Here is a 27,316-nt window from a genome sequence, read left to right on the forward strand (position 1 = left end):
GCCCTATACTTCCTGTCATATCCCTATACTACTTGTAATGGCCCTATACTTCCTGTCATATCCCTTTACTTCCTGTTGTTTCCCTATACTACTTGTTATGGCCCTATACTTCCTGTCATATCCCTATACTTCCTGTTGTTTCCCTATACTACTTGTCATATCCCTATACTTCCTGTTGTTTCCCTATACTACTTGTCATATCTCTATACTTCCTGTCATATCCCTATACTTCCTGTCATATCCCCATACTACTTGAAATGTCCCTATATTTCCTGTCATATCCCTATACTTCCCATTGTTTCCTTATACTACTTGTAATGTCTCTATACTTCCTGTTGTTTCCCTATACTTCCTGTTGTTTCCCTATACTTCCTGTTATATCCCTATAATTTCTGTCTTATCCTTTTACCTATTGTCAATATCCTTACTTCCTCTTGTAACTGTTTACTTCGGGGAAGTTCCTCTTGTAACTGTTTACTTCGGGGAAGTTCCTCTTGTAACTGTTTACTTCGGGGAAGTTCCTCTTGTAACCCTTTACTTCCTCTTGTAACCGTTGTAACCGTTTCCTTCCTCTTGTATCTCTATAATTTTCTGTCATATCCTATTTTATCTTTACACTCTTTGTATCATTTATCTATAATACCTGTGACATGATATTGGGTTAACTGTTTGTATTTTTTTCTGAATAATGTGCAATATATTGTATTATTATTTTAATTGATTTTGAGCTGACTCTGATTGGCTGAAACAACATCATGTGACCACCTGTAAAAGTAGTTATAAACCGGAGTGGTTTGCAGGTGTTCAAAAAAGTTGGTAGAAAAAGTGTTATTGACCTGCTATAAATAGATTCTGGAATTTTTATGAAGTCATTTAGATGATTAACACCTCATGGGAGATGAACACAGTAATGATCAAGATTAACACTGCAAGTCACTTATTGCAGATATTTAAATGATTATTGCAGATTATTGCAGATATTTAATTAAAAAATGTTATTTTTCTGATATTTTTGTTTAGTCAATTTTAAAATTTGTGACTTAAAAAAAATGGAAATTACATTTTTTTCTGATATTTTGAGAAAATAAATTAAAATAATAAAACTATTGTAGCATGGCAATTTCGGTCGATACATGGTTTTATCGACCTAGGTTAGCAATATTGACCTTGGACTGCGTCCTTGGTCAATATTGCTAACTTAGGTCGATAAAACCATGTATCGACCTCATCACCATGCTATAATTGTATATTAATCAAGTTTATTTAATTATATAAATATCTTCAACACAGCATTTAATGTTCCATTATTTAGCACAACACCGGTTAAATACTAAAATAACGTATTTAATTAGGACTAATGGTTGTAATAAAACAGGCCTCATCTAACATAAAGCAATTTATGCCTATATTAATTGACTTCTAGTCACAAATTCAGTCATTTTAATTTTTAAAAGTGTTGTCATGAATTTTCACTAGTGAGAACATGAGAAAAAAGGAAATTTGTGAAATTGTGATTTAGTAGAGTTACAACATTGTAATAAAATGTTTAAGTTGTTAATAGCAAAGAGTTTGTGATATTTTCTTCTTTCATCATGTTTCTGTCAATTTGACAAAGTCAATTTATTTAATAGTACATGGTTTATCACATTCCAAATTGTTTGACCAATTGTATCAGAGTTGTTCGTGCTTAAGAAAACATGAACACTGTTTACTGGCGAGTATGTTCAGTGATTTCTGTCCAGTATGTATACCAAGTGTCACTCTCACTTCAAACAAATGAAAAATGAATTTCCTAGTTTAAAGAACAAAGAATCAGTTCATCAAGGTTATCATAAACATGATTTTAATGACTATAAATATTTATTTATACAAATATATACAATATTATATACAAACAGTTTTTAGATTTTTAAAATATGTGTACTACAAATTGGATCCCTATCCTTCCATTGACATAAATGAGGCTGTCATGATCAGAAATCATACATGTGCAGGAAATTTGAAAATGTGTTTCTCCCAACGGTTACTAATGCTTAGGAATCAGATAACATATATTGTAGTTATGTTTCATGTGTTTTTTCTGATAAACATATAAATTAAGTACAAATAATCTGTTAAGATATAAGCAGCGATTTACTAAGACACTGAAACTTTACCACTATCAATGCTGTAGGCAAATCAAAGGCAATTCACACTAAATGCTGCTTAAACCGATCTTGGCAATTTCCACAAAATACTGTAAGCCTTTAAGAAACTTGTGCAATAATTAGGCAACAAATCACAACTATAGGAAATTATGACCAACAGATTATTTCATCTCATCTTATATCAGTATCATGCCTGGTCAGTTGGAGGCATAATTTAGTGATACTATCTACTATGCAATGTATATACTTGTATATTCATGACTTACATCTATACATACAGAACAGCTAAATCGATTTTGGACGGACTGAGGCACATTCAAATTCCTGACCATAGATTGCTTGCATTTTTTAAAGAAAATTCAGCTTAGTAAGGAAAATTTTAAAAAAAGTTCATCTTTTCAAAGAAATAAACTTCTTTAACAATGAGAAAAAGATAGTTTTTCTCCAATACATATCTACAACTATGAGACTCTAAACTGACACTATTATAATCTCTATCATAGATGATGATATAACACCTACTAATGTTGGTAATTGCTGTTTCCACTGTCCTACACATCTGATGATATGAATATTTTGCGTTACTCAGGTATGGAGGACGTAAGTGTTAGGACGTAAGTGTTAGGACGTTGCTGTAGCATACACTTGTGAATATTTTGGCTGTTCAGACATGTTTTTCTGCTTGAGTTTCTTGGCCCACTGTGACTTGTCTCGAGTCTGTAACACAAAGAAATTCTTTTAATTATTGATAACCATGATTAAAGATTAAGGATATAATCTGAAAGTTTAAGATAGAACAAAGATTATTAGGACTGAATCTCAAATTTCACATACTGACAAATTGAAAATAAAAATCTGTTATCTGAAGATTTAGCATGGATCCAAGCTTGAGAACATTACATTATCTGATTGTTTTAACACAGATCCAAGCTTAGAACATTATCTGAAAGTTTAACACAGGCTAGAGATCATTATCTGAAGATTTAACACAGTTCCCGGCTTGAGAACATTATCTGAAAGTTTAAAACAGATCCTGGCTTGTGAACATTGTCTGAAAGGTTAAGATAGATCCAGGATATAGAATATTATCAGAAAGATGACCCCTAGCATTAGGGTACATTACCAGTGAAATTGATCCAGGTTTGAGGATATTCGGGTCATCCTGTGGCTCAAACGTGTGGTGTGGGACATGAACAGCTGAACTCCTAGGCCTGACCATGTCCCGTGGCACAACGGAAGCTTTCTTCGCTCCTGTTGGATGATTTGATAAGTTCATCACAACCTGCTTCATGACAGACATCTCCTGAAAAGAACGATACAACATTAGCTGATATAAAACAAAAGTACAGAACAATACAACATTAGCTGATACAAAACAAAGTACAGAACGATACAACATTAGCTGATACACAACAAAGTACAGAACGATACAACATTAGCAGATACAAAACAAAGTACAGAACGATACAACATTAGCAGATACAGAACAATACAACATTAGCAGATACAAAACAAAGTACAGAACGATACAACATTAGCTGATACAAAACAAAGTACAGAACAATACAACATTAGCTGATACACAACAAAGTACAGAACGATACAACATTAGCAGATACAAAACAAAGTACAGAACGATACAACATTAGCAGATACAGAACAATACAACATTAGCAGATACAAAACAAAGTACAGAACGATACAACATTAGCTGATACAAACAAAAGTACAGAACAATACAACATTAGCTGATACACAACAAAGTACAGAACGATACAACATTAGCTGATACAGAACAATACAACATTAACTGATACACAACAAAGTACAGAACCATACAACAATAGCTGATACAAAACAAAGTACAGAACAATACAACATTAGCTGATACACAACAAAGTACAGAACGATACAACATTAGCAGATACAGAACAAAGTACAGAACGATACAACATTAGCTGATACAGAACAAAGTACAGAACGATACAACATTAGCAGATACAAATCAAAGTACAGAACGATACAACATTAGCAGATACAGAACGATACAACATTAGCTGATACAGAACAAAGTACAGAACGATACAACATTAGCAGATACACAACAAAGTACAGAACGATACAACATTAGCGGATACAGAACAATACAACATTAACTGATACACAACAAAGTACAGAACCATACAACAATAGCTGATACAAAACAAAGAACAGAACAATACAACATTAGCTGATACACAACAAAGTACAGAACGATACAACATTAGCTGATACAGAACAATACAACATTAGCTGATACAAAACAAAGTACAGAATGATACAACATTAGCAGATACAGAACAATACGACATTAGCTGATACAAAACAAAGTACAGAACGATACAACATTAGCAGATACAGAACAATACAACATTAGCAGATACAAAACAAAGTACAGAACGATACAACATTAGCAGATACAAAACAAAGTACAGAACGATACAACATTAGCTGATACAAAACAAAGTACAAAACAATACAACATTAGCTGATACACAACAAAGTACAGAATGATACAACAATAGCTGATACAGAACAAAGTACAGAACAATACAACATTAGCTGATACAAAACAAAGTACAGAACGATACAACATTAGCAGATACAGAACAATACAACATTAGCAGATACAAAACAAAGTACAGAACGATACAACATTAGCTGATACAAAACAAAGTACAGAACAATACAACATTAGCTGATACACAACAAAGTACAGAACGATACAACATTAGCAGATACAAAACAAAGTACAGAACGATACAACATTAGCAGATACAGAACAATACAACATTAGCCGATACAAAACAAAGTACAGAACAATACAACATTAGCTGATACAAAACAAAGTACAGAACAATACAACATTAGCTGATACACAACAAAGTACAGAACGATACAACATTAGCAGATACAAAACAAAGTACAGAACGATACAACATTAGCAGATACAGAACAATACAACATTAGCAGATACAAAACAAAGTACAGAACGATACAACATTAGCTGATACAAAACAAAGTACAGAACAATACAACATTAGCTGATACAAAACAAAGTACAGAACGATACAACATTAGCTGATACAAAACAAAGTACAGAACAATACAACATTAGCTGATACAAAACAAAGTACAGAACGATACAACATTAGCTGATACAAAACAAAGTACAGAACAATACAACATTAGCTGATACAAAACAAAGTACAGAACAATACAACATTAGCTGATACAAAACAAAGTACAAAACAATACAACATTAGCTGATACACAACAAAGTACAGAACGATACAACAATAGCTGATACAAAACAAAGTACAGAACAATACAACATTAGCTGATACACAACAAAGTACAGAACAATACAACATTAGCTGATACAGAACAATATAACATTAGCTGATACACAACAAAGTACAGAACGATACAACAATAGCTGATACAAAACAAAGTATAGAACAATACAACATTAGCTGATAAAAAACAAAAGTATAGAACGATACAACATTAGCTGGTACAAAAAAAATACAGAACGATACAACATTAGCTGATACAAAACAAAGTACAGAACGATACAACATTAGCAGATACAAAACAAAGTACAGAACAATACAACATTAGCCGATACAAAACAAAGTACAGAACGATACAACATTAGCTGATACAAAACAAAGTACAGAACAATACAACATTAGCTGATACAAAATTAAGTACAAAACAATACAACATTAGCTGATACAGAACAATACAACATTAGCTGATACAGAACAATATAACATTAGCTGATACACAACAAAGTACAGAACGATACAACAATAGCTGGGACAAAAAAAATACAGAACGATACAACATTAGCTGATACAAAACAAAAGTACAGAACAATACAACATTAGCTGATACAAAATTAAGTACAAAACAATCCAACATTAGCTGATACAGAACAATACAACATTAGCTGATACAAAACAAAGTACAGAACAATACAACATTAGCCGATACAAAACAAAGTACAGAACAATACAACATTAGCTGGTACAAAACAAAGTACAGAACAATACAACATTAGCTGATACAAAACGAAAGTACAGAACATGAATTTGATAACTTGTGTTGCTTTGAAATTATCAATATCAGTATCATATTTTCTCTCCAGTTTGTTTTCCTAAGAAAACGTGTGCATCACAAACCTCTTTCTGGTTCAAGAGTCGCTCCAAATCAAGAGACATTTGATTCTTTGTCCTCAAAAAGTCTTCTCTCTCCTTCTCCAAAGCTCTGCAAAAATTAAAAAAATAAGGTGATCAACTAGGACTCAAAAAGATACATTCCCCCACACATGATCAGGAAATCAGTCCCCCACACATGACCAGGAAATCAGTCCCCCACACATGATCAGGAAATCAGTCCCCCACAATGATCAGGAAATCAGTCCCCCACACATTACCAGGAAATCAGTCCCCCACACATGACCAGGAAATCAGTCCCCCACACATGACCAGGAAATCAGTCCCCCACACATGACCAGGAAATCAGTCCCCCACACATGACCAGGAAATCAGTCCCCCACACATGACCAGGAAATCAGTCCCCCACACATGACCAGGAAATCAGTCCCCCACACATGACCAGGAAATCAGTCCCCCACACATGACCAGGAAATCAGTCCCCCACACATGACCAGGAAATCAGTCCCCCACACATGACCAGGAAATCAGTCCCCCACACATGACCAGGAAATCAGTCCCCCACACATGACCAGGAAATCAGTCCCCCACACATGACCAGGAAATCAGTCCCCCACACATGACCAGGAAATCAGTCCCCCACACATGACCAGGAAATCAGTCCCCCACACATGACCAGGAAATCAGTCCCCCACACATGACCAGGAAATCAGTCCCCCACACATGACCAGGAAATCAGTCCCCCACACATGACCAGGAAATCAGTCCCCCACACATGACCAGGAAATCAGTCCCCCACACATGATCAGGAAATCAGTCCCCCACACATGATCAGGAAATCATAAGTATTTAAAAGTGACTTTTTTACCTTCATCCTCATAATTCTAGGGGGTTATACTTTGAGTTCTCTGCGGGAAGTTACTTACTCCCTGTCGTGCTCCAGACTGTAAATGTACTCCTTCTGTTTCTGCAGGCTGGCGTCCCTCTGTCGTATACTTTCTATGAGGTAATTATATGGCTGCTGTGCTTGGTCCAGTATAGAATTGCTGCTCTTCAGCTGTAAACAGATACAAATACAATATATTGTAAATGTTCTCTTCCTAAAGTGAACTAGGGAGAAGAGCTGAACCAATAATAGATAATTTTCTGCTACTACACACTTCTAATATTTAATTTAGTATCAATCACAAACGTTTCTATTACCTCCTCTGCCAGCTGTTTTATCTTGCTCTTCTCTCGGTCAACATCCTTTCTCAAGTTGGTGTTGATTTTCTCCAACTGCAGAACCCGCCTTGCCAGATGTACACTGAAACATTTTAATCCCAAAGTTTGAAAAGTACATACTGGAATATACTATCATATTGGCAGCCCTGTACTGTTTTATTTATCAATGGTACGGGATCACTGGGGTTACGTAGGTGCTAGAGTACCTGTGTATGTAGGGGTAAGGCGTGGAGTCTGACGTACGCGGTGAATTACGTGTTGCACGTGAATCACCTGGGGTAGGGGGTTGTCATATACAGGGTGTATAGGTGGTAGTGTCATTCGAGCTGTTGCAGCCAGACNAATTTGTTTTGATGTTACTTGTCATAGAGCTCTAAACTAGGATTGAGAGCCTCTCTGAGCCATTTGGTGAATGCTTTCAGGTTTATAGGCGTTGGCATTTGGCATATTACAGAGCTTCTAGGACAGATCCTTTGGGACTTGGAGCTAGAGGAACAGTCGCTCAGGTCAGCTATTTCCTATATTACAGTGTTGAGTTGTCATTGATAAATGATTTATGTTTGTTTGAACTAGTAAATTAGAACATAAATCAATATATCCAGATAGACCGACACCAACTCCGTTACTAGTTATAGACAGCCATACATAGGGCCCCTTTAACGTATATGGTTCAACCAGTTGATACAATTGAATCTGAAGGAAAACGACAGGAGCAGATCTGAACTGAGGCTGACCTCGGGAATATTTGGCACAAGTATATCGAGGGGTCCAGACGTGCCTGACCGAAACTAAACTGTTGACTGTTGCTAGTTTGTGTTATTCTGTATTAAACAAGGTCAATCCACATGTATATTTCAAGATTTGTTATATAATTTAGTGGATGTGTGAAAGAAGGACATCTATTACTATTGATAATATTCATTCTCCGAAACAGCATTTCAAAGCTCTGCCTACAGTGTGTTTGTGGAATATTTCCTTGCCACCTGAACCGTTTCTACTGGGATAGGCGAAAGCGACCCTGGTTATAGACAGACACATCCTCCAACACTAATAGCCAGCTTTAGTATACATTTCATAAGTAGGCTGTTAAAAACAGTTTCTGACCGTTTTTATCCATATTTTTGTTTAAATCCCCTTTGGCGTTTAACCTTACCTCTGCTGGAGTCTCCTCTTGGCTGTACTGGGCATGTTAGCTCCATAGCCATAGGAAAACAGCACCTTCTCAGCTTCCTGTTCATTGTTCACTGCAGGCGGAAAGCATAACATGTAGATAACTGTATACCTTATACAACAACTATCGTTTTTAAAACACTCTTTCAGTGATAAATCGATGTGCAAGTCCTGGGTCCTATATTTATAGAGTGTTCATGAGACTCGCAGAATTTCTGGAAATATTGAAATTTAACATTGTGGAACCCATAGTGTTTAGAAATAAATTGAAGATTGCTTACTGCACTTTGTCTTATGTACAATATTACATGGAAACAGGCAGTCAATTGTATATATATAGTGGATTCAATATACTAGGTAAATTCAGGTTATAGAACAGCTTTTTACACATAAACTTGACAGTAACATGACCCTGACATGACCTTGAAAGTACCTTCTGCAGCCTGCATGACAACATCATCCAGCTCCTTCTCAATCTTCTCATAAGCTGTAAGTTTAGATTGTTTGTCAGAGATTTCTGATTCAAGTTCTAGTAGGCGCTTGTCCATAGAACCCTGAAGGCAGTAGTACTCCTTGGTCAATACCTGTAAAATTACAGACAAGTTTTTATCTTCAGCTCATGCTTAAATATATTTGTCTATAAAGCCACTGTACTCGTCATCAGCAAAACATAAATTACTCATCATGGGAAAAGTTATTATCTCCTTAAGCTTGTAAGAGATTCATACAAAACAAATCTCAATAACTAGTAAAGAATTAGGGGTAGTGACAATAAAAACAAGGTAATTTCTGTGAGTGTATGATAGGGCTATCTACTTGTAGGAAAGGGTTGTAGAAAATTTCTGATTTGCACCCCACTTCCCATTTCAAGTTTCTTAATTATCATAGGAAATTGCACCAATTATAAATTTTAAAAAATAAGTCCATTTCAGCATTACCTCATTTTTCTTCTGAAGTTTCTCCACTTCCAACTGACTCTCTGTCAGATTACGTACAGTCTGTTCATGTACCATCTGTGTTCTCTCTGCCTCAAAGCCCTTCAGCTTCACCTCGTTCTTCAGCTCTGACATTCGGGAATCTCCGCTCATCTGCAGCTGTCTGAATCTAAGTAACATACCACACACAGTTAACTTTGTTGCTGTTCATCAACTGACACAGTTTTTTTATCAAAGAAAAATGATTCTCTGGATGAATTACACAACTAGGACAAAGAATGAAGTGATAACCGGGTGATGCTTGCGAGGTTTAGGCCAGGAAAAATGTATGGTGAAATAGAATGTTGCCTCATCATCAAATATCTCAATATGTAAAAATGTGTTGTTTTTTTTAAATAACATGAATTGCTTTCAAGCACTCATGATATTTTGAACAAAAACACAAACGACAATTCACACACTAGCTATACATGTACTATTAAATTACTTTGTAATTGCCAGAAAATGTCTGGTGAAGTGAAATCATAATTTGCCTTTCCTGGGTAATTATTCTCGAAGCTTTCTAGACATTGATCAGTAGGTATATATGTGCAACCGACTTACTCAGTCAACAGTTGGTCATATTTTGTCGTTGTTTCCCTCTCTGCAGCCTGAGCTCTGTCTCTCTCAGATATGGACATTTCTTTTGCCTCTCGTAAATTCCTACAGAGAAAATTATTTATCAGTGATCCTTATGGCAGAACACATAGACATGGCAAATGTAGTGGGTATGATATATCAGTTAAGAGCTTTTATGTGAAGATACCAGAAAAAAAAAACGTCAATGCATTTTAGTTTAGAATAAACCAGCTCTTGATTCACCCTGTGAGATGATTATTTGATGATTTTTACCAACTTGAAGTTAATTTCACAAGAAAAAACTAAGCTTGTAAAACTTCAACAGAGCTGAGGACAATGAATGAAATCTGTACTTTCTATTCAGGTGAGCTGCTAACATGTTAACATATTGAATTTGATCGTGTAGAAATTGTTACAGCAGACTTAAACCCTCTGATTCCAATAAAACTAACCAATGAATTAAATACTACCTAACTGACCTTGTATATAGTCTCCTATGCACTCCTCACTCACCTGTTCTCACGCTCATACATCTCTCGTGTACTTGTCCTAAGTCTGTCTATCTCAGCGTTCGTTCTCGTCCTGATCTGTTCCAATTCATCCTTCAGTTTGTTTTCATATTCTGATTTGTATTGATCTCTGTGTAAAAATAACAAAACATGCTATGACAATGAATGCACAAAAAAAACAAGTAAAAAAATCAAATAAAAAAAGTGTATCACTGAGCAAAGGAGTTTCATCAAATATCAGGACAACAATATTACAGAACTGTCAAATATAGTTCAAAGCTTATATTTACTATTTTTGTGTATTTTGATATCATCTGACATATCAAGATATGCTTATCAATTTTTTAAGTCTGCATGCAGTTCAAATTAAATTAGTGCATATATCGTGTATGCTTGTTCAATAAATAGAACTGCCATGGAGGATCAGTGGTAAGCAACATTACAATGGTGACACCTACATGTGGGCCATGCATATCATTTACAGTAAATATACATCATTCAAGTGTTATATAGTAGCTAGTCCATATGGTGGTACAATAGCTTTGTAAACAAAAGTGAGTTGATCACCTCCACTAAACACATCCTTTAAGCATTTTTTTTAAACCTTGCTAAGATTAAAGTAGGGCAAGTGAAATATGTAGAGCTTTACCTTGAAGTGACATATTTTTCATACATCTCTTCACGGGACCTTTTTGAATCCTCTAGATTGAGATTGCTCTGTTGAGTCTTCTCCTCAGCGAATGTGATGCGGTTGGACAGGTCAGACACTTGCTTGGTTAGGTACTCCTTGTCTTGTTTCAGGAGGGACAGTGATTGTTTTGCTGCAGTACACTGACAAACAAATACAGCACATCAATAAAGTCGTACTCAGTTATATAATACCTTTGTATCGTCTGTCCATTAGTAATACCGTCACTAGAACAACAACACTATATACCTTGCTATTACCTGTTAGTAAATCTAAGCTATTGTCATGCCAATAAATGTATCCAATTAATACTATAGTTACAGTTTGTGAGAGTGGTATTGGGATCAAGGAGTATTACACCAATATATCACTTGGTTTACTTTGTATTTAGCTCTGTTTCTTTGGTAAAACATTAGGGGACATACATATTTCACAAACTGTTAGTCAGAATTCTTGTTCACTCTAGTCAACTAAATAATTGTGATGTCTTCTCACATGTAGTATGAGGTCTGTACATGAGAAAGCCTAGTACTAATATTAGTATCAATCATGGACAGCCTAGGTCTCCGTCCCATCATTTTATAGGATTACTAGATAAATACTTGGTAGAACTTTTATCGTTACAGTCATATGTTACCTACATCACTATAAAGGTCATCTCTTTCCTTCTGCAGACTTTTATGAGCACCATCAAGTACTGTCAACTGACGCTGCAAATCAAGGGTGTCTGATTCTAGGTTGTCTCTGTCCCTGGAAACAGAAACAAAACAAATAAAATTAGACAAACTTGAAGTAGTAGCTATGGCTTCTTAAGATATCCTGGCTTTGCTGCAAAGTAGGATGAAGCTGAAAATGTTCAGTGAGTTTTCAGATAGGATCATGCAACCTTCCACCCATGTCCACCATTGATGAGGACTTGTGTTTTATCTCTGACTTATCGTCCATAAAGAGATTTCCAGGCTCTGTATCACCATTTACTTGTATCATTCTCCAGCTCACCTCAGTCCGTTATTTATTAAAGAATCTTTACTATCTTTAAAAAAAGTTCCGCAAGATATGGATTTATTTTCAAAAATCATCTATCTAAGCTATTGTCATGCCATAAAAGTATCCAATTAATACTAGTTACAGTTTGTGAGAGTGGTATTGGGATCAAGGAGTAATACACCAATATATACTTGCTTTACTTTGTATTTAGCTCTATTTCTTTGGTAAAACATTAAGGGGCATACATATATCACAAACTTTTGTTTGTTGTTTCGTTATTTTCAAGAGGTCAAAATTGCAACATTCTTTTTGATCTGTCAGTTCCTTGAAATAAGGTTATAATTATCTTCAGGTCTGTGACTGGTTTAATATGTTACTGTCCAATATACAGGTGTTAGTGCCAGGTAAAAAGGTGTTGCAAGGACTTTTCAGGATCTTTGTAAAAGTACTGAAATAATCTGTTATACAGCATCAAGTTACACCTTGATCAATGTACATGTATAGACATATCTGGTGTAGATACACCAACTTACCCTTTAACTCGGTCATAGTTCTCCACACGGTAGTTGTCAACCTTAACTTGTGACTTGGTGTCAGTATAATCCATAGATATTTTTTGAAATTTCACACGCAATTCACCATGACTCTGACGTTCCTCGTCGAGTTTCTGTAAATGCAAATTAAATTATCAAACAAATGCAACTGATGCTTAGAGTTATATCACGTTTTGTGTTCATTCTCAAGCCCCTTCTTTATAATGTGAATGCTTATAATTATATACTGTATATATATTTCACTCCAACAGAAGCCCTTGTGAAATTTATCATATGTACAATACACGCGTTCAATCTGGGACATTTTTTTCATAGTTTGGGGGCTGAGGTTGTACAGTAATAATGATATAAGTAACTATACTTGAGATACTTTGCACCTAGTGATTTTGGTGAGCTTGTAACAAGTTGAATACACCGTAAATCTACTAATATTCCTTGGTACTTATTCTAATTAGTTGCATTATATAATATATTAGCTTCCTCATCACACCGCCACATATAATGACAGTGTACCACCCTACCTCTCGGAGCTCCACCACGTCTTTGGAATATGAGTTTGTCTCCTCCTCCAGTGTCTTATTCCTTAGTCGCAGTTGGTCGATCTCTGTCTGCAGTGGACGTATCGCCTCATACAAATGCACCTGTAGGTACAAATAATAAATCATTTATTATCAGGATTTTTATGTGATATCTATTCAGTCACTGTATATGAACCCGAGCATTTAAATGTCATAGAATATCTATCTTCAAATAGTTGACTTATTTCTTTTCCCCTTTAAAGATTACATTGAATCAGTATAAAATTATTAAGAGACCTATGTAAGATGAGTACATCCAATTGGGGGTGGGCCTACTGATTGGGTACAGATGTTTTGTACTCCTATAACATATATGAGGCCGCTGGTCGGCCTTTTTTCTATTGGATATGATTTTGCCAACTGTTACACTGTGCCTGTCAAAAGTATCTTGCCGTGTAAACCTCTAACACTGTTGGAGTAAGATGTTTTGGTACTCTGTCATTTCCACACCAAAGATGTTTAGGTACTTTTTAAAACGTATCCCTTCTTCGTTTAAAATTTTAGAAATATTTTCAGCACTTGGACTAAGTAATTTACATTTTAACTTTGAACACTTTTACTTTAATTTCTTTACTATTTGAATCCTATGTGTTGTTGATTTTACATATATTTCAGATTCTTCAGCATTTTTTGTCTTTACAAAAAAGTAGTGTAACATCCTATTTTCAGGAACTGAAACAACCGTGTACACAAACGACTAGTATTCCTACCTTGTTATCAATCAATATTGTCAATAGGGATTAAAGGGATACTTGGTCAGCATTAGCTGCGATGACGTCAAGACAATTTATATATGTTGCAATGTGCAGAGGAGACTGGTATTAATATTAGTACCAGGTCTGCATTAACGACTAAACGAATTGTAAATTTATTGCAATAAACAAATCAAAGGAAACACAAAAATTTTGATACTGTACCGCAACAAAATCTCTCAACGATATGTCTTCTTCACTCTTACTGCGCAGCTCATAATATTTATCTTCAGATATGTCCAAATCTTTTAATGTCCTTCGAACATTTCCTGCTTTTTCTTGCAACCTTTCGTTTGTGGATTCTAAATGTCTTTGTCTTTGTCGAACATCCTCCAATTCACTTTTAATAAGTTCTTGTCTTCTTCTCGATTCCTGCTCCTGTATACTTAATTGTGATTCTAAACGAGCAGTCAAAATCTGCTTTTCGTGCAAAGCATCGTGCAGTTTCTCTTCAAGTTCTTCCACTTTTTGTAACGATTGTGCTTTCATGTTTTCAGTATTTAAATTCTTTTGTGAAAGCTCTATTCTAAGAAGCTGCAAATCATGTGCTAACTGTTTCTTTTCAATTAGTTGTCGAGTGATTTTTGTTTTCCTCTCTCGCCTGTCGATGTCTCGATCGGGTGACATAGTTAAATCCGTTGGAGCGGTTGTTTCCAGTCCACTCAACTCGTCCGATTCGATTTCATCGAACGTTTTGGATAAATCGTTGGCGGCCATTTCTGTTAGTAGCAAGACCACCTCCTAAAATTAAAAGCAGCAATAGATCACTGGACGTTCACAGTTGACGTTTAAAATCAAGAGCCATTATGTTTCTTTGCTGGCTCTGTTTATCACCTAGGTCTCTGCTTGTCTTGTCTAAATACTTCTTGGTTAACTTTTGAAACAAACGCAGTAGTGACTATGATTTTTCATGATCAAACTTGTTCAACTTCCGCGGAAAAAACTTATTAAAGGGAAATAACTCGCAATACGTGGCTATTTATCGGTATATTGCAATTTGGTGATTTTTGAATGAACATCATATTACATTTTTTTGATCAATTAAATTCATGTTGGTTTAGGCACAGTTATGGAAAAATTAACAGAAAAAATGATGAATTATTGAACTTAAAATGGAATCAAAATTAAGCTGGCTCGGTTGGTTATATGACTGGATTTAATTTTCTTTTTTGAAGTCATGATGCTTACTGTTCATTTAATTCATCTATGTCAAATAGGCAAACTAAACGAAAATTCGTCTTTGATTCAAAATGGTAATTTGTTTTCAAATTTTAAGCTAGCAGCTCTTAGAGCGCTAAGTTACAATATAAAGGGCATACATGTACATGTACATATATGTATATTCTCTGGAGATGTTAATATCCATTTCACACTCAGGATACCAAAGAAAACACATTCACACAGGATTGCTCTCACTCACTCAGGTTGGCAGACCTGGGAATATGTTACAGTAAGTATATTTGAACCTATCCTGATGTGTAGATAGTAATATTTGCCACGTCACAGTATAGATATATAGATATAGGAGGATCATAAGAAAGCTCTCGTGGTTAGATATTATAAGTCAACACCAATTCCTCAAACGAGAGGATTCTCCAATGAAGGGGAAATTCGTAATTCTATTTAGATTTCTCAACATAATTTCAACACTTTGAGTGGGCACTCGCAGAGACGCCGCCGAAAAGTCAGATCAGCAGTATATCTTGTCAGAGACGTATTCATACGCTGATATATAGGTCTCTGATATCTATTTCATCTTGATAACGTGCAGTTGAAAAACTGCTTCATCAGAGACGTACGAACAAGTTATATATTTCTGATTTCATCTCTAAAAACTTATAATTTAGGGATCATGCAAACATATAATCTCTAAAAAAACAACACATTTGAGGTAAATCAAAGCCAGGCGGTGGACATATTGAATAGGAAATGAATCAAATACACTAATCCGAGATTAATGTAGTCAGCCTCCTTTATTGTGAAGAACGTAGCTGAACATGCCCCTGTCTCCCCGGCTACAGGTTATTAGTAGTCTTTTTCTATCAGGAGTTGGTATGTCAATTACATTCATATTGCAGTAAATTTCGATATATCGTTTTCAATGGAATTTACGAAAAGTAAGCATCAGTTTATTGGTAATTTTAAATAATAATTAAAAATCCTTTCCTATAATGTAAGAAGTAATTTCAGGTAGTCTGGTACAAACTTGTACACTGTCCTCTCCATAATGTAGGCTTCCCTCTGCCATGTTTGGACTGTCCGCTATTAAGTCTTGACTGTCCTCAACCGAGAATGAAATACAAGGGGCCCAGTATCTTTAAGCAGACATGGCAAATTATTCTCATTAGATATTTTACTGTTCTTCAAATATTTCAATCGCAAACTTTGTCGGCTCAATCCGTTGAAGCTACCAGCCAAATATTATTATATGATTCTATGCTACCTTGTAAGTAGCTCAAGGTAATTTTCGTTCTCAAACTTGATTGGCTCTATCCCAAGCAGTTAAAAGCAAAATCTTAAGAATCCATGCATTTTAGTTCTTCAGAACAAGTCATTTGAAGTGTTGTTGACCTCTGTAACCTTTTAAGTAGGTTAAGGTCATTTTCATTCGCATACTTTGATGAGCTCTCTCCCAAGAAGCCACCAGCCAAATATTATGATTCTGCCTTTCGATTACCCAAAAATTACATGAATTTTTACAATACCAGTATTCAGAGGAAGTCATTTATTGGTGTTGACATATTTGACCCTGTGACCTTGATAGGTCAAGGTCATTTTCGTTCTCAAACTTTGTCAGGCTCTTACAAATGAAGCTTTCAGCCAATTATCATGACCCTAGGCCTGTCCATTATTCAAAAGAAATCGTTTTATGAGTTTGACATGGTAGTTGACCCCTGTGACCTCAAAAGTACATAAAGGTCATTTTCAATCTCAAATTTGTCGGGCTCTTTCCCAGGAAGCCACCAGCAAAATATTAAATTTTTGTACCTTTGAAGTTTTTGACACATTTGACCCCTGTGACCTTGAAAGTAGGTCAAGGTCATTTTCATTCCAAATTTTGTTTGGCCCTCTCCAACAAAGCTTTCAGCCAAATATCATGACACTAGGCCTAGGCCTGTCCATTATTCAGAAGAAGTCATTTAAAGGAAAAGTTGACGGACGACGTCGGACAATGGACGCCGGTTGGACGGACGACAGAAGCTGCACCATGTCATAAGCTCACTTGCCCTTCAGTTTTGAAAAATAAAACCTAGTGTGATTTACAAAAAGTTTTACTCTTGCTGTTTTTCGCAGTAAAATGTATAGCAATAAATAAACACATCAATTTTCAGTGTTTTTGTTGAGTCAGTTTCAAATTTTCATCATTTCTGTATTTTGAATGCTCCTTCATGGACGACAACACTTTGAACGTTGTACATATAATGACTGGAAACTTGTATAAACATGCTTTTTAATCCAATTGGGAAAATATGGGGTTATTTTTCAATTGGGAATGGGTCCCTGTATATACCGGACCCTGTAAACACCTGGCAAAAACCCCGTGATTATATCATGCTATATATCCTGAATTTTTAGTGCAGGTGTAATTTATAATTTAAACATCAAAACTCACTATAATTCTTAAACTTTATTGAGTTCTAACAATATCTTTTACAACCTGCCTTATGGCTTTGAATAATCATTAAAAAGTCGACAATTACAAGAGTACCGCGGAGCGGGACAAAATATACCCATAGCACACTGACTCCTTTGGGCCCCACCCTACAGCCCTTGGGGTAGGGCTGGCTCAAAATTTTCAAAGTATCAAACTGTCAACTCAGGGTTATAATTCCAATCAATTTATATACATGTAATATTCAAAGTATCATTTGCCATTGTAAACCATAATAAATTTATTAAATAAGTATTATGGTATGTCATAACATAATACTACCATCAAATTTGAAGGTCGTATAAAAAGTGTTCAATGCTCATTTTAATATTTGTGTATCTAAACAAGAGAGAATTGCTCACCTGTCTATTTTGAAAGTGAAGCAGAAACCAGCCAACTAGTGAGGGAGAAAATACCAAACCATACTATTTGCCTGTTTTGAACACCATGGGCTGTGCATGTTAATAATATCAACACAATCTGGTGTCAACATGGCAAGCAGTCTTTATGAAGATGACATTGAAAAACAAATCTGCTAGTTTGACTACTTTTGACCCTGTTCCTAAACCCCCTACAAGAGGGTCAGTCCCTTTATCTGTATAACTGCTTAACTGCCAAATGCTTTGGATGTTACCACAGACTATACTTAGGTTGTGGCCTGTGTTAACTGCATCTCAATATTTTTTACATTATTTGGACCACAAAATTGACTAATAGCTCTAACTAAAACAAGTTAGAAATAAAATCAACCAGTAAATTTGTCATCAAAAATTCCTCAAATTGAAAGTCAAGTCAAAATCAAGAAGATACTGTATCACATTTTCTTAGGTCTGCCAGAGGGGTTACTTATTGGTCCAAAATGAACATCCATCGGCATTTTCTCAATAACACAATGTATTTGAAATTTCAATCCTTCATAAAACTACACTTCAGTTTTCACTGATTCTTCTTTAAACTGAAACATAAATGTGTTAACATTAAACTAATACTGATACTAGTTTGTCATATATTTTTTTCCTGTCTTTATATTGGCTTTGCTATCATACTTGGAAACTCTGGTAATGTCACCAGGAACCATTCTTTCCTTAGAGAAGTTTTACATATTTAGTCACGCAGTCAATGGAGGTGTTTTTGCCTACTTTAAATACAGTTGCTTTGAATTTAAGAGGAACTGACAGGTTGGTTCAAGAATCTGAATATTGATCAACAGAAACATTCTCTCTTGATTCATCTCACCATTTCCAGTGATATACACAACGACAATGATACAATGTTATTTTTATTTACAGTGAAGTATACAATGAAACAACTTCCACAATCACATGCTCTACGCAGTGTTATATTTCTTGTATATGTGGAAAAATACATCATGATGACCTAGCAGTCACGAGAATGCCAGTATGTAGTGTTTCTTCACTAGAAGCTTTCCTCGTCATGTTAACTTCTCACATTTTGTCCATGAAAACGATGTAAATAGGTGATACCAAGAGTAAACTAAACACAGTTTATCAAATACTAGGTCCAATGTCTAGGTATTTTCTGTGCTGTTCAGATTCTTCATCTTTTCCCACGCTTACTACCAGGAGGAGGGGGTTTGTTGAGCTGGAAAGGAGCTTCTGCATTTGGCGCCGCCACTCCAAAGGCAGGCGTGTTTCCAAACGTCAACCCAGGAGTCTGCTGGGTGGTACTCAGGTTAAATCCGGACGACCCGCCAAGGGGCTGAGGGGTTATTCCGAAACCTGCAACAACCAGGTTAAGGTCACATACACAAACCAATTAAACAAAAAAAGAACAATTTCAAACTCATATACTGCAGGTGATGATCATATGTACACATCACATACTTAATGTAATGATGGTCATATACTTTGGGTAATGATGTATACGTCACATAATTTAGGTACTTTTGAACAAATGTCAAGGTCACATAGCCTGGATAATGATATATCACTTTGTCTCTGTATAAAATTTAGTTAGACTTTGAGGGTAAATTGTAAGAATTTTCCAATTTTCATTTTGAGTCCTGTCTGTTTGGTCCCCTTATATAAAATGTATTCCCTTTGACTCTAGAGTTACTTAAACAAAATTAAATTTATATACCTTTAGGAATTCTGGAGAACTACAAGACTTGTAAAGGACAAGTCAATGGACAGACAATGATAGATTTCCATGATATGAACTCACTTGAGCTTTGACAAAGGGGCTAAATCCCACTACCAAGTAATAGTTGTATACTGTGTGTTTGACTGTGAGTATCATATGCAGCTTATGTGAATACACATTCTTCTAATGCATGTGATACAGCGAAAGAAACAGTAGAAATTAAACTTAAACTAAACAAATCTGACTACCAGAGACAAAAGTTTTAAAATTCTAGATATTTAATGGAATAACAGATTAAATAGTCAAAAATCAAAATTCAACAACTGAAGATTAGTTATCATAATAATTGTACACACAATAAGCAACATAGGACGAAGTATTGAGGATAACACTGTAAGTTTTTTGTTTATAACAGTCAGCAGAAGACGATAAAACATTTAAAATAAGGAAAGTTCTAAACAGGCACAAAAAAGATGAGGGAAATTGTCTGGGGAAACGGTAACATGAAAATATTAAAGGTCAAAATTTAACATGAGGGTTTTAGAAAGAGGTAAAAGGTTAAAAAGAATGAGGGGTCATAGGTCAAAACATGATGGGAAGGATGCAGGAGATGAAAGGTGATAGAAAGTGAGGCTGCTTACCACCACTAACCTAGAGGTCTGACGGTGGCAGTGCCCCCCATGCCGGTCGTATTGGAGCCGCCAAAAGAGGAGCCACCAAACAATGAACCTCCAATACCAGAGGGAGCTACAGCTGTGGCAGCAGTCCCAAAGCCTGATAAAAACAGTGGTGAATGATAAGAGGGGTTAGAGACTGAAAATCTATACCAAGGTCTAGTCTCGTATATACATTCAAACCTGTATTCAAAGAATACCTTTGAAAAGTTCATAAGTGGTTTCTCAATGCAGGTGGCCTCTGAATGCAGGTTCATTTAACGAAATAAATAACTGGAATAAGGAGTTTTGAAAGTCTTTTGAAAGAAATGTTCTCTGGAGAAGGTTTGAATGTCACACTTGCATTAAACAAGAGGCCCAATGGGCCTACATCGCTCACCTGGTATTAATCTTATACTTGTAATCGTAAAAGTGGACTAAAAGTAACAGCTACAGGCAGAATATCAGTGTTTGATTCATAAGAACCTATTAAAAGATTAAAACATATGACGCCTGTGACCTTGAATGTCGAACAAAGACATTAGGTTGAAATACAGGCCCAATATCAGTACCCTGGGCCTTTTGGTTATTGAGAAGAATTTGTTTGAAGATTTTAAGACATTTGACCCCTGTCACCTTGAAAGTTGGTCAAGGTCATTCATTTGAACAAACTTGGTAGCCCTTCATCCCATCATGCTACAGGCCCCATACCAGTACATTGGGCCTTTTGGTTATTGAGAAGAAGTCATTTGAAGATTTTAACATATTTGACCCCTGTGACCTTGAAAGTGGGTCAAGGTCATTCATTTGAACATACTTGATAGTCCTTCATCCCAGCATGCTACAGGCCCAATATCAGTTCCCTGGGCCTTTTGGTTATTGAGAAGAAGTCATTTGAAGATTTTACGACATTTGACCCCTGTGACCTTGGAAGTGGATCAAGGTCATTCATTTGAACAAACTTGGTAGCACTTCATCCCAGCATGCTACAGGCCAAATATAAGTACTCTGGGCTTTTTGGTTATTGAGAAGAAGTTGTTTGAAGATTTTAATATATTTGACCCCTGTGACCTTGAAAGTGGGTCAAGGTCATTTATTTGAACAAACTTGGTAGCCCTTGATTCCAGTATGCTACTGGCCAAATATCATCATCCTAGGCCTTTTGGTTACTGAGAAGAAGTTGTTTAAAGTAAAAAGTTTACACCAGAGGCCGGACGGACGACGGACGCCACACCATGGCATAAGCTCATTTGCCCTTCGGGCAGGTGAGCTAAAAACACCATGTCCTGATTACAGAAATCAAAAAGCTAAGTTTGGTTTGCTGTACAGGTTATGGGAAAAAGAATACATAAAAATCTTGAAAATTGATAATAATTTCATAAATTTTGAAGGAAGTCCATATAGTGGTCTTTTATTTCAGGAATTTAAGAGCAATCTAACTATACACAGGCATGCTCTTAACAAAGGTGATCTTTCAAGCAGGTTTTCATAATCTACTCACTAGCCATTCTATTTGATATCAATAAAGTCACAGAAGGTATGTAGGTCACCAGCTGTGATACAAAAAGGTATGTAGGTCACCAGCTGTGTTACAAAAGGGTATGTAGGTCGCCAGCCGTGTAACAAAAGGTATGTAGGTTATACCAGCTGTTTCACAAAAGGTATGTAGGTTATACCAGCTGTGTTACCAAAGGTATGTAGGTCACCAGCTGTGTTACAAAAGGTATGTAGGTCACCAGCTGTGTTACAAAAGGTATGTAGGTCGCCAGCCGTGTAACAATAGGTATGTAGGTCACCAGCTGTGTTACAAAAGGTATGTAGGTCGCCAGCTGTTTCACAAAAGGTATGTAGGTTATATCAGCTGTTTCACAAAAGGTATGTAGGTCGCCAGCCGTGTAACAATAGGTATGTAGGTCGCTAGCTGTGTAACAAAAGGTATGTAGGTTATACCAGCAGTGTTACAAAAGGTATGTAGGTCACCAGCTGTGATACAAATGGTATGCAGGTCACCAGCTCTGTACTAAAAGGTATGTAGGTCAACAGCCATATAAAAGGTATGTAGATCACCAGCCATATAACAGAAGGTATGTAGGTCACCAGCTGTGTTACAAAAGGTATGTAGGTCACCAGCCATGATACACAAGGTATGTAGGTTTACAAGCCATATAACAGAAGGTATGTAGGTAGAAGGTATGTATGTCACCAGCTGTGTAACAAAAGGTATGTAGGTCACCAGCGATATAATAGAAGGTATGTAGGTCAACAGCCATTTTTCACAAGGTAAGTAGGTCACCTGCCTGGTTAACAAAAGGTAGGTAGGTCACCAACTTACATGTAATGTGCCACCAGCTCTGTAGTCATTATAGAGATTTATTAATACACACCTTTAGAACCGAGAAGTCCGAACGATGATGACGTAGACGTACCCAAACCGAAGCCTGAAACATTCAGCAATGAAAATGTTTTACCTCTACACTACAAACACCAACACACTTAATAGAGAAATGTTCACAAACCAACACAATGGACAAGGTGACATCTACAGTGTGTAACCATACTGTATAGGGGTACAGAGAATGGCGTACAATTCCAACAGACCTAGACTAGTAGTTTTTATGTCAGTGCTGGGGAAAATTTTAGTAATCACTTTGAAAACATTCATAATTTGATAACAAGCTACATGTACCTGGCACTGTGCTGGACTGTGTCACTGTGTTGGTCCCAAATCCAAACCCTACAAAATAGATGACCAAGTCCATTAACAGCTGATAGCTTGTACATAGTAATCTAATTTACTAAGGACAATTTAGTATATGAAAGTGTCATCTTGGTGAGCCATTGCCTTTGTATATACACATGTACAACACTTAATGTACCTGTCCTAGAGTTGTTCCAATTGACTAGTCTTGTATAACATTGGCATAAGAGTTGTAAGAGTTGTTTTTATACAAAAACTGACCCCTTTGCATAGGAGCGCCTCACACTATTTTTAGTTATTAATATCTGTATCTATACTACTCCTTGAACATTCTTTAAAAGAGAGTTTGAAAGGCATACAGCAGAATACACTGTGTTACAAAAAAAATAACTCGGCTAGCTAGGGAAAAAGTGCATGGCCTTTCACAACATTGAACAGAAATTTTGATTCAAAGGTATATTATTACATTTCAGAATTCTAGGAGCTCAGAAATATTTATTACGGTAATTAACATGAATATGTGGGTGTGGATGGTTTATATTTAGATCCTACCAGTGGCCGGGGTTGTCGTGGTGTTTGTAAAGAAACCTCCTGTTCCCGTCAGTCCAGCCACAGGTGGACCTGCTACTGAAACATTTAAAACATCAATTCATGTTTTTATTAAATTTATTGATAATTTTTTTAATAAAATTCCTTTCATACAAAATGTCATGATTTCCAAATGAACTGATTATTGCAATCATGTAAAGTAACTTGAGACTGATAGAAGCAAACCACTATATATTACCAGCTAATTACCTGTTTTACCTGACCTAGATACATGTATCCACCTGTCTGATTTAGACACCTGATACATGTACAGGATAACTATTGTTTGTTGTTGTAACCTAATTAATCTGACTTAGGTATGACTAACTTGAGTGATATCTTTTCCATGAAACATGCATGCATATATTTTAGTTTTTGTATTGTTTTATGGCCCATCAACAATTTAAGTAATTTATAGTGTCAATACAATTATGTAAGATCACTGTGCCCTTTTACCTAATTGAAAACAAATATTTTTCTCACGATATTGAACAAAGAGTTACCCACTTTATCATTTTCTGATCTTTATATACAACTAGCTGTTGTCACCTTCATCAATGCATTTGCAACTTAGGTAAATAGAATTTAACTTTCCTTTGTTGAATTCTGACCTATATGCTGTGACCTTGACCTTCGTATACACCTACCTGTTGGTTGTTGTGACCTTGACAGGGCAGATGCCATGGCGATTGCAGCAGCGTTTGACATGTCAGAGAAGGGGCTTGGACCCATTTGGGTGACAGGGTGGAGATGGGCTTTTGATGTGGCCTTTTTCTCACGGTCAAAGATATTCTTACCGTCATGGAGGTAAATCTTCCTGTAGTTGAGGTAGTGATCTTTCTGCGTCTGTGTAATAATACACAAATTTCCACTTTATATGAGATTGAAACATAATCCTTAAATAATAAACAAGTCTCCATTTCTGGAGATTTATAAAACAGTTTTTCCTTTAAAAAAAAATAAAAAAATTGAGACTTTTTAATATCTTACCACATGATCAAGAAATATTTTGCAAATATTACTTAGAAAACATGTTTTGTGACATCGTTTAATTATGTTTTGATGACATCACAATAAGTAGTATTGTAAAGGTCCTTCTCACCTTGACTGCCTCATGGACATGATGTAGCTGTGCTGCTAAAGCAATGAATGCTTCATGTAACTTCCTCATCAACACAATCAACTCTGAAATCAAACAGAAATACTGTACAACGGTGGCTTTACTTCATTACCATAGAATAAATAACAGCATCCATCAGTTTTCTTATAAGTATGGCTCTTTATTCCTATCACTGACCCTTCCCCTCACAAAATCAGTTTTGAAAAGACAGCTTCCCTGACAGATTTCAAAAATATTTCTTTCTTATTTATACAATGTAAACTTCGGAAATGCCTCATATCTTTGTTATTTTATTATATCAATGTTACACAAGCTTACATACGTGTAGTGCAAAAACCATGCATATTACAGGGTTTATAGAATGAATCCTACACCTCAAAATCCTTACCGGATTCACCATCAAGAGGGACATATATTTAAATCTTTATTTGCATAGACCCACCAGTAAAAGAGTTAAGAAATGTAAATGTCTCAATCCTGTTTATTCTTTTGTTTAAAATGGGAGAGATATAGAGAATTCATAAGATTATTTCTACAAGGTAATTGCATCTTTCCACGAATCATCTTCAGAGCAGTATAAATATACTATGACGTACATACCCTCAGGTGACAGTTTACTGGGCTGATGCAAGGACGCCAGGTGGCCCTCCAGAGTCTCTATCTGTTGTCTATATAGCAGCATTTGGTGTTCAAAGTCCTCAACAAGGTGCTGGAAGTATCTAGTTAAGAAGATAACGACAAAAGATATATTATTGGTAAATAGCATTATATCTAAAATTATATTTTTGTGAACAAAAACATGTCTCCCATTATTAGCCAATAGACAAACTTCGGTATAAAAAATTCACAAAGGGCCCAATCTCTTTATATAGTGGGGCACAAGACCCGAATTTAGAATACCATACTCCTACTTCCCAAGATACATTAAAACTATGGCAAGTTTGGTCAACGTAGGTAAAATAACATGAAAGTTATGCCGTGGACAAACTTCGGTATTAAAAATATACAAAGGGCCATAACTCTGAATAAAGTGGGGCATTAAACCTGATTTTCATGCGATAAATTCCGTCTTCCCAAGATACATGATATGGTAAAGTTTGGTCAACATAGGTGAAATAACATGGAACTTATGCTCTGAACAAACTTCGGTATTAAAAATAAACAAAGGGCAGTAACTCTGTATATAGTGGGACACGAGACCTAGTTCCAGTGCACTGCATACCTTCTGTGGGTGATGCAGGTATAGTTTACCTTCTGTGGGTGATGCAGGTATAGTTTAAGTTTGATCAAGATATCTTTAACGGTTTAAAATTTACGGGCCGGACAAGAATTTACTGAAAATGTTGCACTAATTTGACCTTTGACCTTGAGGTGAAGGTCACAGTGACCTAATTCCAGTGCACTGCACACCTTCTGTGGGTGATGCATGCATACTTCAAGTTTCATCAAGATGTCTTTAACTGTTTAAAAGTTAGGGCCTGGACAAGTTGCGATTAGAAGAACCAGGAGAAGAACCAGTACTAATACAATATGTCTCCCTTCATTCTAAGGGGAGACATAATACAACTAAAAATCTGTTGCTTATCATCCCAATAACAAGTCTTAGGATTTGATAAACGATTACTCACTCTGTTGGGGCTGTATTCTCGTACTGCAGACCAGGTGGGATGTCCTTTGTACGCTGAGCCATCTCTGCATGCTTAAGTTCCTGAGTATCACAATACAGCATTTATATAGAAGCAGTATGCAGAAACCGAACATACCAGGGGTGTACAATTACACTTGCCCCGTGCCCAAGTCTAATAGAAGCTTTTTTTAATTTGAAATGTTCAAATGTTCGATATTTACATATTGATTTTATATGTAGAATATTTCAAAATCTGTCTTTAACTTAATATAAAATTGTACACTCAAGTAAATAGAGTAATTTTTACTTGAATAGTCTTTTAAAATACATTTGAATTTTCAGTTTAAGTTGAAGCTCTGTAATACTCCTTGAAGCATTTGTATGGATTTCACAACATTAATATTATTTCCTGCCTATTCCAGAGCTCGACAAGGACTGTTCATAAAAAAGCCCTTAGTCATGGCTATATTTCTATATACCCCCCCCCCCC

At 35.9% G+C, this 27,316-nt stretch overlaps 2 protein-coding genes across 6 annotated transcripts in view; both read right to left on the reverse strand.

The window, feature by feature from the left end:
* Positions 1 to 1,852: 1,852 nt before the first annotated feature.
* Positions 1,853 to 15,251, reverse strand: LOC110449661 (progesterone-induced-blocking factor 1-like). The gene is made up of 15 exons (XM_021496665.1): positions 14,551 to 15,251; positions 13,577 to 13,696; positions 13,035 to 13,168; positions 12,156 to 12,264; positions 11,476 to 11,657; positions 10,831 to 10,956; positions 10,303 to 10,401; positions 9,703 to 9,868; positions 9,198 to 9,348; positions 8,748 to 8,838; positions 7,574 to 7,676; positions 7,297 to 7,427; positions 6,377 to 6,461; positions 3,271 to 3,450; positions 1,853 to 2,864 (listed from the first exon to the last, which is right to left on the reverse strand). The coding sequence occupies exons 1-15, from the start codon at positions 15,100 to 15,102 to the stop codon at positions 2,769 to 2,771; spliced, it is 2,325 nt and encodes a 774-aa protein (XP_021352340.1). The 5' UTR covers positions 15,103 to 15,251; the 3' UTR covers positions 1,853 to 2,768.
* Positions 15,252 to 19,303: 4,052 nt separating this feature from the next.
* Positions 19,304 to 27,316, reverse strand: part of LOC110449668 (nucleoporin p58/p45-like) — a 19,245-nt gene continuing 11,232 nt past the window's right edge. The window contains exons 9-17 of one of the 5 annotated variants that reach the window (XM_021496685.1): positions 26,828 to 26,907; positions 25,800 to 25,918; positions 25,182 to 25,264; positions 24,727 to 24,925; positions 24,044 to 24,115; positions 23,480 to 23,527; positions 23,178 to 23,231; positions 20,792 to 20,914; positions 19,304 to 19,776 (exon numbers count right to left, since the gene is read on the reverse strand). In XM_021496685.1, coding sequence (XP_021352360.1) covers positions 19,595 to 19,776; positions 20,792 to 20,914; positions 23,178 to 23,231; positions 23,480 to 23,527; positions 24,044 to 24,115; positions 24,727 to 24,925; positions 25,182 to 25,264; positions 25,800 to 25,918; positions 26,828 to 26,907 — 960 coding nt within the window. In that variant the 3' untranslated portion in view covers positions 19,304 to 19,594. Of the gene's footprint in view, positions 19,777 to 20,781; positions 20,915 to 23,177; positions 23,232 to 23,479; positions 23,528 to 24,043; positions 24,119 to 24,726; positions 24,926 to 25,181; positions 25,265 to 25,799; positions 25,919 to 26,827; positions 26,908 to 27,316 lie in introns of all 5 variants that reach the window. The other 4 variants (XM_021496703.1, XM_021496676.1, XM_021496695.1 and 1 more) reach the window with 4 other exon arrangements.

Source organism: Mizuhopecten yessoensis, unplaced genomic scaffold (genome assembly GCF_002113885.1).
Source record: "Mizuhopecten yessoensis strain PY_sf001 unplaced genomic scaffold, ASM211388v2 scaffold477, whole genome shotgun sequence".
NCBI lineage: Eukaryota > Metazoa > Mollusca > Bivalvia > Pectinida > Pectinidae > Mizuhopecten > Mizuhopecten yessoensis.

Excerpts from the sequence above, each read along its gene's own strand:
- LOC110449661 (XM_021496665.1), bottom strand. The coding sequence starts at position 15,102 with ATGGCCGCCAACGATTTATCCAAAACGTTCGATGAAATCGAATCGGAC. Across the intron at positions 13,169-13,576 it reads ACGTGGTGGAGCTCCGAGAG|AAACTCGACGAGGAACGTCA; the intron begins GTAGGGTGGTAC and ends TTGCATTTACAG. Across the intron at positions 8,839-9,197 it reads TGTCATGCAGGCTGCAGAAG|TGAACAATGAACAGGAAGCT; the intron begins GTACTTTCAAGG and ends TTCCGCCTGCAG.